The 18,759-nt window shown below is 46.2% G+C and overlaps 1 protein-coding gene across 2 annotated transcripts in view; it reads right to left on the bottom strand.

Annotated features, from left to right (window-relative positions):
• CCDC149 (coiled-coil domain containing 149) overlaps nt 1–18,759 on the bottom strand; it is a 67,354-nt gene that overhangs the window by 33,682 nt on the left and 14,913 nt on the right. For both annotated transcript variants that reach the window (XM_019809985.2, XM_019809986.2), the window contains exon 4: nt 15,009–15,116. In XM_019809985.2, the coding sequence (XP_019665544.1) occupies nt 15,009–15,116 (108 nt within the window). The remainder of the gene's footprint in view (nt 1–15,008; nt 15,117–18,759) is intronic.

The raw sequence follows: 18,759 nt of genomic DNA, 5'->3' as shown, positions 1-18,759 counted from the left end.
TTTCCAGAAAGAGCTAAAGAATGAGAAAGAACGTCTAACGAGAGCGGGATGGCTAGCAAAGTGTAGTGCAATCAATCAATGGGCTAGTTTGCAGCTGTTGGAAATAAGGGTGATGAACTGTGTAATAACACAGGACATGCTTATGATAGCATGCTAAGCGGGGAACAAAAAGCAGAAGACTAACTTTCATTTGCAGTAAAATTGAAATTATATAAAGAACCCGTGCACAAAAGAAAAAATGACCCAATACACCAAAATTTTTAAGTGTGTGTGTTTCGGTCATGGTGAGACCATGTGTGTTCTCTGTGCTCTATGTTCTAACTTTTCAAATAAGAACACACAATTTTCATAACAGACTTGTATTTATAGGTTTTTAAATGCCTATGGATAAAATTCCAGTCTTCAAAAAGTAATTTTCCAAAGGATTCCTGCAGAACCCAGAGCTGCCCCAGACTCTGGCGCCTAGCCCCACACACAACTGCAAACCTTGCGGTAGGGTCATCATGGAAACTGTGATCTCCAGAAGATCTGATGGGGCCAGAAGAGCCCTTAAGTGCGCAGCTCAGTGCCAAATGGGTGGCCACGAGACCGACTTTTTCAAGTTATGGCCCTGCTTCCTGAGCTGCTTCTGAAAAGGTTGTAAGCCTGATTCCCCCACCTCCCCGTAGGGTGTGTGTGGATGGGCTTTGTAGATGGAGGACATCCTGGAGATAGATTTGTATGACCCAGCCAGCAATGCCTGCTTGGGGAAAGCTCTTCCTCATTCCAGCATGGGGTTCGTGGCTAGCCAAGAAAATGGATTTTCGAGTCTCTAAAATATTTAGGGGCAGGTGAGAGAAAGTTAAAAGCCAAGGTAGAAGATTAACTAGATTGGGACAATAAATAGCAACGAATACTGGAAACAATGGCGCCTAAAGAAAAGCAAAGAGCATTTTCAAACGACATCGATTTTGGGTCCTTATTTGAAAACCACCCAATTGAATGTGACCAATATTTACTGTGCACCTACTATGCACCAAAGCATCGCTGATACTGAGCAGACAATGCTCTGGGCAGCTCGTACAAAGGGCCGGCAGAGGACGGAGGATACTGAGGTATACAGACAGCCGTGCTTCATGGAATCTGATCATAGCTGATTCTCATTACTCAAGGATCCTGTCTGTGTGACTTTACCTACCTGCACATTTATCTGTAATCTCAAAATCAACATTCATGGCACTTTTGCATCACAGGCAGACATGTACAGGTTAAGTATGGAGTTGCAAAAAATGTAACTCATCCGACAGGAGCGTTCCCAGCTGAGGTATCACAAGGCAACGCTCTACCGTCTTGTTTCCGTTCTCATACTGCTAACAAGTGTCCCTTTCACGGTCTATTCCCTGCCCTGTTTGTTCATGCTTTTGTGCTTTTTGTTTGGTGTTTTGCTGTTTAAAATGCACGCTGCTGAAGCGATGTCTCGTGTTCCCAGCACGTGAAAGCTGTGAGGTGTCTGACGGAGAATACTCGTCAGGTGTGAGTTATGGTGCTATGGGCCCTGAGTTCAACGTGAAGGAATCAACCGTACAGGGTAAGATGGCCTTACACAGAAGCACACATAAAACAAAGTTCTTTTGTGAATTGATAAAAAAGATATTGTGACCAGAGGCTCAGAGGAACCTAGTCTTGCATTTCCCCTAGGAGCAATGGTTTGGTATTTGCTAATGTGCTGTTCGCACAGAATTCAAAGAGCAGAGCTATCGTGACTAATGTGAATCACCTGCGTGGGGGGGAAGTGGAGATTATGGCAGAACTGGTTCGTTCAACTGAAAGCTGATATGTGAACATATTTTCTACGTCACACAATCTCTTGGCTCAGAACTTTCAGAACCCCAAGGGGATATGCAGAAAGACGAGCAGCTAACCAAATGAGAAAAGTTTCTCAGATCAAAGGGTCTAGGAACAAGAGGGCTCAGGCCTTTTTTGGCATGAGGCCACAGGAGGCCTTGGACACGGCGTGGAACGGGGGGCACTTCTCTTGATATGTGAAAAGCCAGACTGACAGCCTGAACTTGGAGGAATAAAACACTACTGCGGTTTTCCATGCATAGAACGCTTCACCGAACACCTAATTTAGAATCACACAATTATGTTTGCTTAACGCCAATTAATTATTAAACATGTTTATTGAGGTCAGACAGCCATATAAGAGAGTCATCTTTTATATGCCCCATGCCTGTTAAGCTTCAATAAATATGTTAACAATCATTTGGTGTTTAATATGCATACAATATTGCCTATTAAATTGCAGGACTGGACTGGTTGAAACATTTATTTTTAAAAGTGAGGCCCAAACTGGTAATAGCTGGATCGTTAGTTGGTCTGAAACTCAAGTGCAACCAGCTGAAGGGGCCCAAGGAGGGGGTTGCGGTAGGGATGCAGCAGGAAGAGTTCCCCTGCCTTCCAGGGCGACAGCCTCACAGGCTCTGGAGTCTGTCTTGGTTGGGGTCTGGGTCCTGGCTCCACGGTCTGCTGGCTGTGCAACTGTGCACCGGCCTGGCCTTCCCTGAGCTGCAGTATCTTCCACTGAAGCAGGAAGAGTATAGCTCCCAGGGGGTGGGGGTCGGGAGGGCTGCTATAAGCATGAACTGAGAAGGAGTGGAGTTGCTTTAAGTGAGCATTTAACTTGGGGTTCAAATTTCTGTGCTTGGCAGAGAGGTGCAGGAAAGTAAAAAGAGGAGGAAGAGAGCGATGGAGAAGAGAGGATGAACAAGCAGAGTGCTTTGAGTGTCTACGCACCCCTGCTCTCAGGGTCCTGGACAGAGGGGCGTGGGAGAACGACTACTAGTGCATTTAGACACACTCACATTTGTTCATATTTGTCCATACTACCCGGTTCGGGAACCTAAATGCCACGTGTCCTGAACTTTACGGACAATTTAAGTGACCATGGGGAGAACGGTGGCTAGACGCAAGTGTTTGCCTCTCGTGCTGAGTTCAGGACCTAATCCTAAGAGAGGAAGGGATTTTTCTGCAATACTGAGTACAGCCCCCGAAACACAAAAAGTGTGCACTGTAAGCTGCTGTTACAATTATTATGACTGTCATCACTGTCATCCTCCACGTGAGTGTCCCCATACATACGTCCACTGGGGCGGTCCCGTCCTCCAGGCTGGCGGAAGCAGAGCTCGGAATCCAACCTTATCTGTAGACCGCAGGCGATGATGTTGACTTCCCACCTTGGAAGTGGCTATGAAGCGACTGCTCGGGGCACTTAATTCCCCCAAACGGGGCCATCAGAACTCCAGGGCCAGCCTCCCCGTGCCAGCCCGAGAAGCAGATCATTGCCCTGCAAGGCGCACGCCTGCCTCCAATAGATGTATTCATTTGCTGATTTAGATGGAAATAAACGTTTATGAATGAATTATGGGTGTGAGTCGTCGGCTGATGGCTGTGGTGCAGCTGCAGCTGGGATGTGGCTGAGGGACACGGCCACAAAACCATGTGGCAAAACGGCTCTGGGGTGCCCTTCCCCCACCCCGCGGATGGAGTCCGATGGCTCTGCCGAGGCCCAGTGCAAACTCTGGTCCTCGTTGGGGGCCCCCCATCGGAATGACTCGCTCCCTGCCACGATCTCGTCGCAGGCTTTGCTCCTCGGCCCTCCACATCCTCTCCTCATCTGTCTTCGCTTGCCTGGACCCGTCTTCCCCCATCAACGGTGACAGGTAGCCAGGGGCAGGAGCAGCTGCTACCCACAGGTGTTACCTGTGTTCGGATCCCGATGCTGCTCCTTCCCGTCGTGCCACCTTGGCACGTCATCTAACCTTGTTGGGCCCCAGGTGCCATCTGTTTTTCTGAAAATGGGGATTGTCTTCATCCATCCAGGCCGCTGAAACAGACCGTCACCGACCGAGTGGCTTAGAAGAAAGCAGCATTTATTTCTCGCAGTTCTGGGGGCTGCGAGCCCTAGATCGAGGTGCTGGCAGACGTGGTGTCGGCCTCCTGCTTCAGAGACGGCCATCTTCTTGCTGGCTCAGGAGATGACAGAGATGGCGCGGCCTCTTTTATAAGGACCCCGATCCCATTCATCAGAGCGCCCCCTCTCCTGACCCAATCACTTTGCAAAAGCCCCACCTCCTGCTACCATCCCATTGCACGTTAGGATCTCAACATATAAATTTGTGGGAGGACCCAAATATTCAGTCTCTAACAGTCCACCCCCAGCCCCCTAAAATTCATGCTCTTCTCACATACATAGTATATCCAGTCCATCTCGCCAGCCCCCAAAGCCTTCACTCAGGCCAGCATTGACTCCAAAGTCCAGTGCCTCACTGAAATAGCATGGAGATCAGATACGGGTGAGACTCCAGCTATGAGTGTCCTGAGGGAAACCTCCCTAGGTGTGAGCCTGTGAAACCAGACGAGCTGTGTGCTTCCACAATACAAAGGCGGACAGGCAGAGGATGGACACTTCCATTCCGAAAGGGGGAAACAGGGAAGAAGGAAGGGGTGATGGGTCCTAGGTTAGTTCAAAACCAAACAGAACAACGTTAAGCCTTAAGGCTCAAAACTCAACCTCTCTGGCTCGATGTTCTGCCTTCAGACCCACTACAGCTGGCAATCTCACTCTTGTGACTCGGTAGGACAACCCCATAGGGGCTCTCTGCTGGCCCTGCGGGTCTGGGTGGCCCCATCCTTTGTAACCAGGCCGCCGTGACCCCAGGCCCATGATCACCAGACTGGGTTATCTCAGATTTGCCTTCATATTCATTCTTTCATTGTCTGTAAGAACTACACCTGGCTTCTGTCTGAGCTGCCTGGTCAATACTTATCTCCTTATCAAATGGTCACCCGGCCATGCCCTTGGTGGTCTCATTTGTTCCACACTACAGATAGACTAAGGACTGTCCAAATCTTTATGTTCTGGGTCCTTTTTGCTTAACAATTCCATCTGCAAATCATTTTTCTTATATTTCATAAGCAATCAGGAGACACCAAGCCATGTCTCCAACACTTTGCTTCAAGATCTCCTCAGCTAAATATCAATTTTCATTGGTCACAAGTTCTACCCTCCATAAAACAACGGACTCAAACACAATTCAGCCAAGTTCTTGACTACCGCATAACAAGGAAGTCACTCCCTTTAGATTCCAATACGTCCCCATTTCTCTAGTGGGCCTCCTCCATGGCTTTCACTGTCCATATTTCTATCAACATCCTCTTCAGGGTTACTTTGGTATTCTTCAAGAAGATGTAGGCTTTCTTTGCAACTCTCCTCTTTTCTTCCTAAGCCCTCACCAAAATCGCCCTTGATGGTCCAATCACAGCAATGTAGGCTTTATCTAGCATGCACCTCCAAACTCCCCCAGCCCTATGCATTATCCAGGTCCAAATTCACTTCCACATTTGTTATTTGTTCTAGCAATATCCCACTTCTCAGGACAAACCCCTGCCTTAGTCTGTTTTGGCTGCAAAAACAGGACACTATACCCTGGGGAGCTAATGATCAACAGAAATGCACTTCTCATAGTTCTGGGGGTGAGGAAATCCACGCTTAAGGCACTGGTGGATTTCATCTCTGATGAGTCCCTGGTTTGTCATTCATAAACATCCATCTTCTTGCTGTACCCACACTTGGCAGAAGAGGCAAAAGAGCTCTCTGGGGTCTCTTTTATGAGGGCACTAATCCCATTCATGAGGGCTGTGCTGTCATGACCTGATCACCTCCCAGAGGCCCCACCTCCGGATACCATCCCTAGGGGTTAGGTTTCAACATACGAATCTGGGGGGACACCTTCAGTTTATAAGAAGGATAAAAGCTATTTTGTAAACAGGACAGCCACATATGGCTGCCCAGCCTGTGCACTGCACAATGCCAGCTCTGGGTGGAGGGCTTTATCCCCATGAAGTGCAGCTACAATGCCATGATCACTATTGATGTAACTCTCCAAAGAGTTTTAAAGTGCAGTCCCCGGGTACAGTTGGTATGGTTACCGTTCTTAGGCAGGGACTCTATTTGTCGGGGTTACTGGGAAGATCAGCTGAAAGAATTGCTAACAGGAAGTGGACGCTAGCCCTCCCTCACCCCAGGTCTTGTGTACTGCTGCACATAGCTCACCTAGGGAGAGGTCAGCATCAAAAGGCATTTATTAGACATTCATCTAGCGTAGTGCCGTGCCTGTCAACTTAATAAACAAGGCCCTGCCTATCTTTACTTTTCCTTTTGGTTTTCTCCATATGCTGTCCAACTGCCCCCTGACCTTACGAAATATCCTCGATGAAACAGGACATAATTGCTTAAAAAGGCTCCAGTGGGCAACTCTATTATGTATATCATAGTCCAAATTCCTAGATCTATGGGACAATCCAGTTCTAGCTTTAAACAAAAGAATTTGTCACTAAAAAAAAAAAAAAAACCAAACCAAACAAACCAAATATATATATATATATATATATATATATATATATATAGTTGTTTTCATTGTCTTCTTCCCAAGGCTCTGGAGATCATCACACACACCCATTAGTGTGTATATCAACGTCTCCCGGTTAACCAGCACACAGTTTGAGCCAAACATTGTGCTAGAAGCTTTTCTGACACATCATATCTTCAGTGGCTTTTCACTGCATTAGAACAAATGCCAAAGTTTTTAGACAGGTTGACAAGGCACAGCATGAGGACGTGAGCTGCCCCCCACCTGCCTCCTGACTTTATCTTCAGCCACTTGCCTTTTCTCTGTTCTCTAGCATGGCTGGCTCCCTTTCAATGCCTCACACATAAATGCTTGTGCCTGCCCCCGGGCCTTTGCACATCCTCTTGGTCTATCCAGAACCCACTTCCATCCTGTCTTCAGGTCTCAGATCTAATGTCACCTCCTCTGTGAAGTCTTCCCTGGATACCACCAAGAGACCCATTCACCCCAAAGTAGCTCTCCCTCATACCACCGGGCCCACTGTCTTCATCTTACCAGAAATGATCTCAGCCATCTCTCGTGCCCTCCCTACCATCAGGTCCACCACAGCAGGAACCTCCTTTATCACGTGCCCTGGAATCCCCGGTACCCATAGCAGTGTCTGGCTAAAAGGTCCTTAAATGCTTCTTAAAACATAGGAGGGCTCGCATTTGATGCTTGCCATAATTCCCGGAGGCAAACACTGTCACGTCCTCTACAGGAGAAACCCCCCCACCCCACAGAGAGGCTGACACAGGCTCTGGAGCCAAGACTCTTGCCCTGAGTCCCCGCTGAGGTCAGTAAGCCACAGCGCCCCCTCTGTGAAGGTTGCAATCTCCTACCGCTTACAGCAAACACATACGTGGGTCTTCCCACACCCCACACCCTGGTCCCAGTGCTTACACACCCGAACCCGGTGAAGTCCAAGGCACCCTGTGAGGTACTGTTGCAGCCCCGTTTTCCAATGAGCTAAAGTCACCTGCCCACGTTACAAACCTGGTAAATGGCAGGGCTGGGAGGTCCACCCTGGCAGTCTAGGGTCCTGGAGTTGATCCCTAGCTCCACAACAACTACGACAGCTACTGCGCACTGTTCCCCCAGCGGAGCGTGTTCTGTGTCAAGTGCTTTGCATAACTTTTCACAGTTAATTCTCATAAAAGGTGCACTGGCCTCCCTTCCATGCCTTTATCATCCCAAGCTTGTCCATGCCTCGGGGCTGTGCACCTTATCCCTCGGTTACCTGACCACCTCCTGCCACAGGCCCTTCAGGTTTCTCGGCAAAGGGCATGTGAGCAGATATGTCTTTCCCGACCACGCAATATAAATAACGTCCCCATTCTGCCCTGGCCACACCCCATAGTGCTCTAAGTCATGTTTCCACTTAGCGTTAGATACCCTCTGATATATCGTACTGTATTTTGTACAACAGAAAACTCCAGGGGCGCCTGGGTGGCTCAGTCAGTTGAGCGTCTGACTCTCAACCTCAGCTCAGGTCATGATCTCGGAGGTGTGGGATCGAGCCCCGCACCGGGCTCTATGCTCAGCACAGAGTCTGCTTGGGATTCTCTCTCTCCCTCTCCCTCTGCCCCTCCCCCTGCTCACACTCTTTAACTCTTTCTAAAATAAGTAAGCAAAATCTTAAAACAAACAAAAAAACTCCATCAACTTCAAGACCAACTATTACGTACTTCTAAAAAGAATAAAAATTGTCCATCAGAGCAACACGATACCACTGACTATATATCAGAGATGTTCAGATGTGAAAATCTACATCTCAGAATCTGTGAAATAGAATATATTTATTTGTTTAGTTGATTTCTGTTCATCTATCCCTACTAGAATGGAATCCCCATGAAATCAGGGACTCACTGTTGACTGCCCAATCCATAGAGCATATAGTTGGGTCTTCAATAAAGCCCTGTTGAAATGATTTGCACTGAACCATGAACTATAAGGCAAATACTACTGTTATGTCCATTGTACCAAAGAGAACAACTGTGCACAGAGAAGTTAAGCAACTGGCCCAAGACCACACAGTTAGGGAGCCCCTGAATTACCTTCAGCCAATTCAGTACACATTAACCTCAGAGCCACATTCTTTTTTTTTTTTTTAAGATTTTTTATTTATTTATTAGACAGAGATAGAGACAGCCAGCTAGAGAGGGAACACAAGCAGGGGGAGTGGGAGAGGAAGAAGCAGGCTCATAGCTGAGGAGCCTGACGTGGGGCTCGATCCCATAACGCCGGGATCACGCCCTGAGCTGAAGGCAGACGCTTAACCGCTGTGCCACCCAGGCGCCCCCAGAGCCACATTCTTTATAGGGACCCACCAAGCAGATGGAAGGTGCTTCAGTGTCTCTGTACTTGAGTGTGATTTGGATACGGTGTGCTGTAAAAGGAGTCTTGGGCAGCTATCTCTTAGAACCAGTTCTCTATGAATCACTAAACTCTACCCTGAAACTAATAATACAATGTATGTTAATTGATTTTTTTTAAGATTTTATTTATTTATTTGACAGAGAGAGACAGCCAGCGAGAGAGGGAATGCAAGCAGGGGGAGTAGGAGAGGAAGAAACAGGCTCCTAGCAGAGGAGTCTGATGTGGGGCTCGATCCCAGGACTCCGGGATCACATCCTGAGCCGAAGGCAGATGCTTAACGACTGAGCCACCCAGGCGCCCCTAAATTGATTTTAAATTTAAAAAAAAGTAAATATTACTTAAGAAAACAAAAAACTAAAAAGTAAGTACAATGCCTGGTCTATGGGATGAATGTCCAAAACCACTGGTCTCGTGGGCCACCCAAGCTATGTGCTCATAGAGGGCGGGACAGGCTCCTATATGGTCTCTGAGACCCAAAGTGTCTAACTCATCTGACAGTAAAACACTAGGGAATACTGAACTAGTCTGGCTGCTTGCTGAACTAACTGAGCGTTGTCCATAGTTCATAATCAACATCCCAGTCAGAACAAGATACGCTGGGGCTGGAGCAGGCGAAGGGCCCTTATCACTCGTTTTAATTCTTTGTAATTAATTTCTATAATGCCCCAAGGTAAGCGCTTTTCATTAGAGCGCTCTCTTCATTTGGGTTTCCTACAGAGGACATCTCTCTGTTCCTTTGAAGCATAAAGAGGAACGGTTTACAAAGAGCTTTCTGATACCTCGTCCTGGACCATTACAAACAGCCACAGCTGGGCACTCTTATTTTAAAAAAAAAAAGAATAATTAGTCACCTGCATACTCATTGATCTGTCTTTATGGGCTCGCAGCTTTGACTTAATTGGTTTGCTCTCCGAATCCATCCAAAAGTCCCATGTCAATAGAGGTATGTTCACAGAAGGGCTCTATCATTTTATGGTGCCAACGCCAGATAAAACAGAGGTGCTTAAAGACCATCAGCTGGTGTAACATAAAGCTCATTATTTAGGGCAAAACCCCGTGTTTATGCAACATCACACACAGCTACATTTAAATTGGCCAGCGGGGGCCCAGGAAATGCGGATGCGGGACACTGGGAGGAGCCGCTGTCCACCTGAGCTTCCTTGCTTTCGAATACCTGGTGTTGCATTATTGTCCTTCTGCAATAAAGTGCCATAATCTGTCCCATGAAAAAGAACAAAAGCAAACGGACAAGAAAACCAAGTTCTGGCTGTCTCGACGGAACATGAGTTCCTGTTCCTGGCATCCTCTATTAGGTGCTTATTCTACAAGGGGCATGCAAAGTGCAAGGAAGCTTCCACGAGCTCTGTACCAAAGCAAGCATGCTTGGTGCTGGTGAAGTCTGGGGGGGGGGGTTATAAGGAGTGCTGAGTTTGGGGGATCCATCTTCCAGAGGCCAGGTTTCTCACCACAATTTCTGTCTCTAGTGGGAGGCACATACCCAGTTCACTGGAAAACAGTTGATCAACAGAAAGGAAGACTGAGTTTCCTGGTAGGATACTTGCACAAGAGAATTCTAAGCCAATCTGGCCCCAGGTCATGCTAAGATACAAGCAACACTTACCCTTCATTGAACACTTACTGGGTGCCATGCATTATGCTACACCCTTTACAAACACTGAGTATTGCACAAACACACACCCAATTGTTAAATCTCCTTATCCCGCTTTCTTTTCTTCCCAGCACTAACCACTGTCTGATGATCTTATGTATTTTATTTTCTTACTGTATGTCTCCCCAGGTAGAAAATTAGCTCTATGAGAATGGGAACCTGTCTTTCTTATTCCTCGGTGTATCCACAGCTCCTGGAACATTAAGCACTATGTAGCAAGTCCCCAGTTTTGTGTGGATGAATAAATGATAAAACCTGACAACAATTCTATGTGAGGTATGATTGCTCCCATTTTCCAGATGAGGAAGTGGAGGCCTGGAGAGAAAACTGACTTGCTCAAGGCCATAAAACCACCACTGGCAGAGCTAGACTATAAATCTGGGTCTAACAATTTCCAAAGTTGGACCTCTTGGACTATATTTCTCTATACCACTTGACATTGGCAAGGCTGGAGCTGTCCTTTCCTGGAGTGCCAATCTTTCCAGCTCCCAGCTCCATGCCTTCACATTGGTGCCCTCATGATTTGTTACGGAAATCAGCAAAGCACTATCAGCCAGCCTTCCTCTTTCATTAGCCAGCCTTCCCCTTTCGGAGAGCTGGTCTACCAGCTCACCTCTGGCTATCTGATCCAAGTGCGTTCTGCTAGTTTTGTTGATTGACTCTTACTAATCCTTAAATTCTCAGGGAACCCCTTCTTTCTCCTGGTCCTCTTTCCCAAAATCCACTCTTTTAATGCCCAGAAAAGGAGCAGGCAATCCTCTAGGGCAGGAAGGAAAGCTGTACTTCTCTTAGCGGGCTCTTTTTAAACTTGAGGCCCCACGTTGTCTGGGTCTTTCCCTATAACTGGTCCTTATTCCTCATAGACTGACACCCTGAGAGCCCAGGGCAATCTACCACCCATGAAAAGCTTTTCCCAGGGTGATTTGTGGAGATATGAGTCCTCCCTTCCCCATGTGCCTCCTCTCTCCTCATTAACCTTTCAGAACTATAATTATCAAGGAAATGGAGGGTGTCTGGTAAGTTTCCCTTCTCATGCTTCTCTTCTAGCTTGGACTGGGGGTTTGTGTCTACCCAAGAACTCTGAGAAATTCTTGGGCACAGTTCAAAGAGATGCAGGTGGTGTTTGATCATGAGACCCCCACCCTATCACAGAAAACCCCCCACCCTCCCAACCCCATGGGAGGGCTAAGCTGCTTGTAAGCCAAGGTGGCAACAAATCTTTCAAGAGGCTGTTTGAAAATGCTTTATGGCACGTAGGGTTACAAGGCTCTAGCTGAACAAATGGAAAAATTAGTCTACCTTAAAATATCCAAGGCAAGTAATTTCCTATCACCTTGTTTCTTAAATGAACTTAACATCTAGAATCTGGGCTTCCCAAAATATGGATAAGGGTCATCAGTTAAAATGGCTTCTGCTTTAACAGTCGCTCATAAAATGATGCCATCGGCCCTTCTATTTGGAATTGGGGGGAGGGTAGTCAGGAGTCCAAAACAGCAGTTACTAAGTGTTCTTGAATTTCACAGGCTTGAGGCAGCTTCTGAGCAGGGCTTTTACCCTGAGTCCAGCAAGGCTCAGCCTCAGACACTCTGCTCTCTTCACCAAGGGCTTCCCAAGGTCTCATACCTAGGGTTGGCTTTGGTTTTGCTTTTTCTTGGATGAAAGTTTGCTTTTCTAGCTCCTTTCTCCAAATTTCTAAGCTACTTCTCGGCCCGTGAATGGAGTTCCTGATGACGACCGTACCTTGTTTTCTCAGTCTGCTTATTTTTTTGTATTCTTTGCCCTTTTTGTTCTCCTCTTCCTCTTTCTTGAACCTTTTTGCTCTTCTTTTCCTTCTCTTCATTCACTCAGTTTATTCATTCACTCATTTATTCCATTCCATTCCTTCAAGAAAGATTTATTAAGTAATGTTTATGTACCAGGAACTAAGAGTGCTAATTCCTAGCAATAAAGTAGTACACCAGTCAGGAATTCTGCCCGCGAAGAGCTTACTCTTGGGGGCTCGGGTGCCATGTAAGTTTAAGCAGAGGGAAAGAGCAGAGCACTGCGGGCATGCACAGGACCTGCCCCTAAGAGTTGAAGAGGCTACATTTGACCTAAGACCTGAAAGATGAGCAGGAGTTGGAGAGGGAAGGAAAGGGGAGGAGTGTCCCAGACCGAGCTAACGAGCTAATGGCAGGTGCAAAGGCCCTGAGGCACAAGGCAGTATAGCTCAGCAAAGGGGCTGAAATTAGTGCTGCTGTGCTGAAGCATGAGGTGACTAGTGGCAAGAGACGTGGCTGGAGAAATCAGTAAGGGACCAGATACTGGAGGGCCTAGCCCACCATGGCAAGTAGGTTGAACTGGATTTGGAAGATGATAGAAAGGTTGGAGTAGCGAGCAACATAATGAATTTAAAAAAAAAAAATGAAGGGTTAACCCATTCTTCACTAAACACCAAGGAACAGGGGCCTCTGAGTTTCCCAAGATGCCTGGTGTCATTATCAAATGAGTAATCTGGCCCTAATGTTGACAGCCGGGGATGGGGGTGGGGGGAGGGTGGCTATGACTCACAGGGATCTGAAAATAAATCAGCCCTATAACTATAGATGCAAATGAGAATAAATGGATTCTCTGGGGCTCACTGCAGTTGGTTTTTTTTTGAGGAGAGGCTGGATGCTGAGATACGGGGTCTGCTGAACATCGTAACATCTTCCCTGTACCTTTTGGCGGGCAAATTACTTCACAGACCATGAATGTGAGTCACTAAATTCTAAACCTTGGGCAAGAAAACAAAGTTTGATAAATGTGTCCAGCTACTGGAATAAAAACCCAGAGCATAAACAAATCAAGAAGTTCAGACTGTGCCAACACACAAGAAGCCCCAGACCGGTGCTTAGTGTGACACGTGCATACACATACACACGCTCAGTCCTGCACACACTCACACATGCATACACACTCACTCACATACACACATGCCCTCCCTTTCTTTCCTTGAAATATCAGCTGCAAATGTCGAGTCCTAATATACCCCATGTCTAAAAGGTGACAAAATTAAAAGCGACCAAAAGATGAGGTAGACGTATATTTCGGAAAGCTAGGGAGGGTAGCTCAGTTAAGAGGGAAAAAAAGACATAAGCAAAGAAAAATCAGTCAAGAGCCATGAATCCAAAAATCACGTCTTCTTCAAAATGTTCTGATATTCTGTGGATTTATTATATTTCCAAAATTCCTGTAGTATTTTTGTGAGTTTAAACGAAACTACTACACACATCTCATTGTATTCTCTAGAAAACCTTGAGGAAGTGACTAAGAAGGTCTGGCCTTTAATTATGGACCAAACACCTAGGTTACAGAACTTAAATCCTTGTAATGGTGCATAAAACCACACCAGAGGCCTGATTAGCTTGTCCAGTGTTAATTAGAACCCTTCTTAGGCATTCTGCCCCCTACTTCATGACCCAGAATAGTCAAAGTCAAGCCTAATTTTTCAAATACATGTTAAATGCAGGAGGTTTAAAAAAAATGTAAAGGCAGATTAAGTGGAGAAGAGGCTACGTAGGAAGACCTTCCAGTTGGTCCTTAGACTGAGCCTCAAATCAGCAGTAGCAGAAAATCCTTTCTGACCTTTTGTTATGGATAACCCAGACTCTGGTGTGCATTTTTTTAAAGAGCCAGCAGCTTTCAAAATGGCGCCTTCCAATAACCGACAACTCCCAGAAACAGTGAACGCCGTCAACATGCATCAAGAAAATTTGGTAACATTTCAAAGACGTTTTCCAAGAAAGGCCCTCCTCCCTGCCATGGAGTTTTCTTGAGTCAAACTCTAATGGCCATCTCTGTCGGGAAAGCTGCCTCTGGCGAGGAGTTGAAAATTCATCTACTGTGGCAAAACAGAAAATTTCGGGGGGTGGAGGGACAGAACTAAACTTCGATAGTTTTTCTTCCTTTTCTCAATTGTACTTGTGTTCATAGCTTCAGCTGGGAGAGAGAGAGCACACATTTAGTTTGGAGTTTATGAGTTCATATTTTATAATTAACGTTGCCAACAGGGGAGTTTGATTAATACCACGCAGTGGATTTTGAGCAATGTTCCATACAAATTGCCAAATTTAGCAATAAAATAAATTGGTTATGTGAACATAATTAGTAGGATGACTACTTAAAATTCAAAACTGAATGTGAATAATTCCAAATCATCTGAGCCACAAATCCATTATTTGTAGAGAAGGGGGAAAGTATAGCATTTTGGGTTTTATTTTGCCCTCAACCACAATGTTATTCACCACCAAGCTGAACATAATGAAACTTCCACAATGGGTTGTGGCAATATTTTAGTGCAACCCAGGAACACGCACATAGGCGTGCACACACGCACAAAGGGAATGTCATAAAGATAAGAAATGCTAAACTGCGAATTTTCACTGCAAATGTAAAAATCTATAACAAATTTTTCAGCAAATGCGGCATTACATTTTTCTGATGTGCTATCCATAAACCTGTAAGCACACAATTACATGGCAGAGCTTTTACCCTTTAAATAGTCGCAGTACCTTATTGTCGCCCTGGACTTCTGCAAGCCTTTGCTGAAGTTCTTTAATTTCTTCTCCCAGATGTTTATTTCGGTCCTGAGAATCTCTCAGTAGTTGTGCAAGATTAGCCTGGAAATGTCAACACATTATGGAACACAATCAGAAACGCAGGAGTGGATAAATGTGGGGCTTTGTTCGGCTTACCAAGGCTGGCGTCCAGGCCGAGCGGAGCCATGCAAAGCCCATTAGATAAATGCATACACGAATGCAGCAAGTGTGCAAATCACACCACGACAACTGCACGGAGGGGAGAAGTGTCGGCTGTGAACCTCAGCACGGGGATGTTCTTTGTTTCCAGGAGGGCTCGCAGACAAGTAATGGAGGAATCCGTCATATTCGACTTTTTGCAAAAAAAAATGTTAAGAGCTCCGCAGTGAAAATCTTGCAAGTGGATGTAAGAGTTCAATTCTAAAATTTGAGCCAACAGTACAGGAAAACCTTCATTTCCTTGTTTCAACAGCTTTCTTCCCTTCCGAACAGAACTGGTTCAGTGAGCTTTTGTTTGCTACTTCAAAGCCCATTACACTGATCACAAGATGAGGCAGCCGGGGAAGGGATGAGGAATGAGCAACCACTTCAGAAATCCGGGTCCAGAGGTAATCCAACAGTCTCCTGGGGCCCGCAGTACCAGGACCATTCACCTGCCAATCCTGGCTTCATGACGTCATCTGTTCCGTAGGGTATGACTCCTGCTCAGACCCAGATCCCTCTGACCCGTGTGGACCACTCTTCATTCGATAGCCTCCCCCTCTCAAGCCAGCTGCCCCTCATCGTATCACTGCCCCCCCTTCCCAGAGTACGTGAGCACCTCTTACCATTTTCCCACCCCTTTCCCAGGTGCCCTGAGCCTGGAAATGCAGCCACATGGCTGCTTGTCATCCAGCACTGTCTGTATTTTGGTAGCTGCAACTTGCTCTGGTTCGCGCCTTGCTTCCTGCATTCGTATCTAACCTCAGCAAGAAGACTGCGAGCTACGGAAAGGCAGAGATTCCGTTCTCTCCTTCCTCAGCACCCGTGTCTATTGCTTCAAGAAGGGCTCATGTTCCAGCAAATGTTTTAAAGACTCATGAGAATAAATGAATGAAAAAAGGAGGGAGAGAAATAAGCAAGCAATGAGAATATGGCCTTTGGGGAATCATTCAGAAATAGTTGTACAGGGGATTTTTAAGATCATGTTGAAGATTCCCTTCATGTTATAGCTGAAGAAACCCAAATCCAGAGGCATTAGGGGACTGGTATAAGTGCAGTGGCCAAAACTCCAAAGACCTCAAGGCTAATAGTTTTGGGGGCGCTCCTGGCTGGCTCAGTGGGTACATTTGACTCTTGATTTCAGGGTCATGGGTTCAAGCCCCACATTGGGTGTGGAGCCTACTTGAAAAAAAATAATTTTTTAAATGCTAATATTTTGGGGAATACTCAATTATGTCAGGTACTAAAAAAGGAACGAAGGTGAAAGAATAAAGAAGTTCAACCTTGGCTTGGCTCCTTCCTGACCGGCACTCTATCTCATCTCCCACATCCCATCTGTTGGGGTATCAGGTTGTCTCTACCCTCAGGTTCCTCCCTACTCCAGGTCAGCTCCCCCCAGGTTTACTGCCTCGTTGTTCCCCAAGCATACCAGGTATGCTCCCATCCCAGTGCGTTGTTCTATGCTCTCTCATGGGAATGCTCTCCCTCCAGAATACCTCTTGGCTCCCTCCCCCTCTCACCTTCTTCAGGCCTTTGTGCAAAAGCCACAGTCTCAACAGGGCCCACCTGGACCACTCGAGCTAACACGGCAACTTGCTCGCCTCCACCCTAATCTTCCAAGCCCCTTCCTCTACATTATTTTTTTCTTTTGTAGCCCATGCCACCTTTTAAAATACCATGTAATTTATTTCATGGCCTACTACTTACTACTTATTTCCTGCCTCCCTGTCCCTACAGAAATAGAAGTGCCATGGAGGGCAAGGAACTTTGTTTTCTCTATGGATCTACCCCAAGCACCTAGTAGACGCTCCGTAAATATTTTCTACATGAGAGACAATAGGCTGAGTCTGGAGGTTGTGGTCTCAGCCTAGGGAAGAATATGGAATAGTAACAGTATGTACCAACACCAAAGCCAGTGCTGCGTACAGAGTCTTGCATGGACACCTGACTCATCCCCACTGGTTGGATTTAACCAAGCCCTGTATTACTCAACAATGTGATCCCATTTGCAACCTCATATGTGCATGATTCATATTTTAGAATAGTTGTATTCTGATTTTCTCAGATTTCCATTCTTATCAGATAAAATTTGGTGAAGGATGTGGAAAATTAATTCCCATCTTACACTTACAAAAGCAAAAAAAACCCAAGAGACACTGTGACCCACTGACTATTTTCAGAAATTTTTGGAAATCAGATCAACTAAGCTGAATCGCAGCTCTGCCACTTACAGGCTGGGTGACCGCGGGTGAATTCCTCAACCTCCTGAGTTTCCCCATTCGGAAATGCAGCTAACCACACGTACCTCCTGTGCTGATGGGATGCCTAAATTGAATAACACTGGACACATCCTACAGTGCTTCGTATGCAGTAGGTGACAGTTAAAGGGTCGGTTAGGTCCTCTTGATTGTGTCCTTCCAGTGGCCCCAACTCAACCAGTCAGTGAACAGTTGGGTAGACATGGCTGAATGCCTCCTTGGACACAACTGGCTCTTCTGGGATCCTGCCCCTTCACTGTTTCTTATTCATCCATTTGCTTTACAACAAAGATTTATTGAGCACCTACCATGTGCTAAGCACTGTTTTTAGAGTCTGGATACAGCAGTGGGCAATACAGACAAAACACCTTGCCCTTGTAAACTCACATCTGAATAGATGATATTACATTAGCTACTTTATGCTGCTATAAAATACAGAATGATCCAGTGCTTGGATGATGAGTACTATGGAGAAAAATAAAGTGGGCAAAGGGAACAGAACGTGCCCGAGGAAAGGACCACATTTAAACCAAGACTTAAAAAAGCAGAGAGAGCTGGCGTGAGCCCTGTGCATGGGAGGGGGGTAACGTTCCAGCTAGGGGAAAAGGCACCTGGCTTCCCTTGCTCCCTCTCTTATCAAATCACACGATTTCCATTTTGGAGAGCAGTTCAAGGCCACAAGAGCAGGCCGACCTCAGGGACCGCAGTGCAGTGATGATTCAACCCTTGTCTTCCCTTTCCTGGTTCCTCCCCTCCATCTGCAGCTCTCCTTCCTCAGCCCATGGCAGCACAAGTGGGCTGCCCCTGCCTTCCCGCCACGGAACCCCGGACCATTTCCCAGACATTAGCTCAGCAAGCATAATCGCTCCCTCACAGACCGGAGGGACCGGCCCCAAGGAGGGGAGCGGAAGCAGTATCTCAGCATCCCCTCTGCAGGAGACACAGCAAAATTCACCTTCACAGGACCTGCCTCTTCCTAACCAGCGGAAGGAGCGCTCAGAAACAAATGCTTCTGAGAATGACAGGAAAGGGGATCAAGAGGACACTTACCATGACGAGCAATGAGTAATGCATAGTTGTGGAATCACACCTGAGCCTAATATAACACTGCATGTGAACTCTACCAGAATTAAATTAAAATAAAATTTTAAAAAGAGTACCAGTGGAAACTTAATAAAAGACACCCCCCCCAAAAAGTATCTGCAATACCCTTAATCTTTCCTTTTTTTAAAATAGATTTTATTTATTTATTTGAAAGAAAGAAT

Source organism: Ailuropoda melanoleuca, chromosome 11, assembly GCF_002007445.2.
Source record: "Ailuropoda melanoleuca isolate Jingjing chromosome 11, ASM200744v2, whole genome shotgun sequence".
NCBI classification, from domain to species: domain Eukaryota; kingdom Metazoa; phylum Chordata; class Mammalia; order Carnivora; family Ursidae; genus Ailuropoda; species Ailuropoda melanoleuca.
The sequence above is the reverse complement of the archived record's forward strand: the minus strand, read 5'-3'. Positions and strand labels throughout refer to the sequence as shown.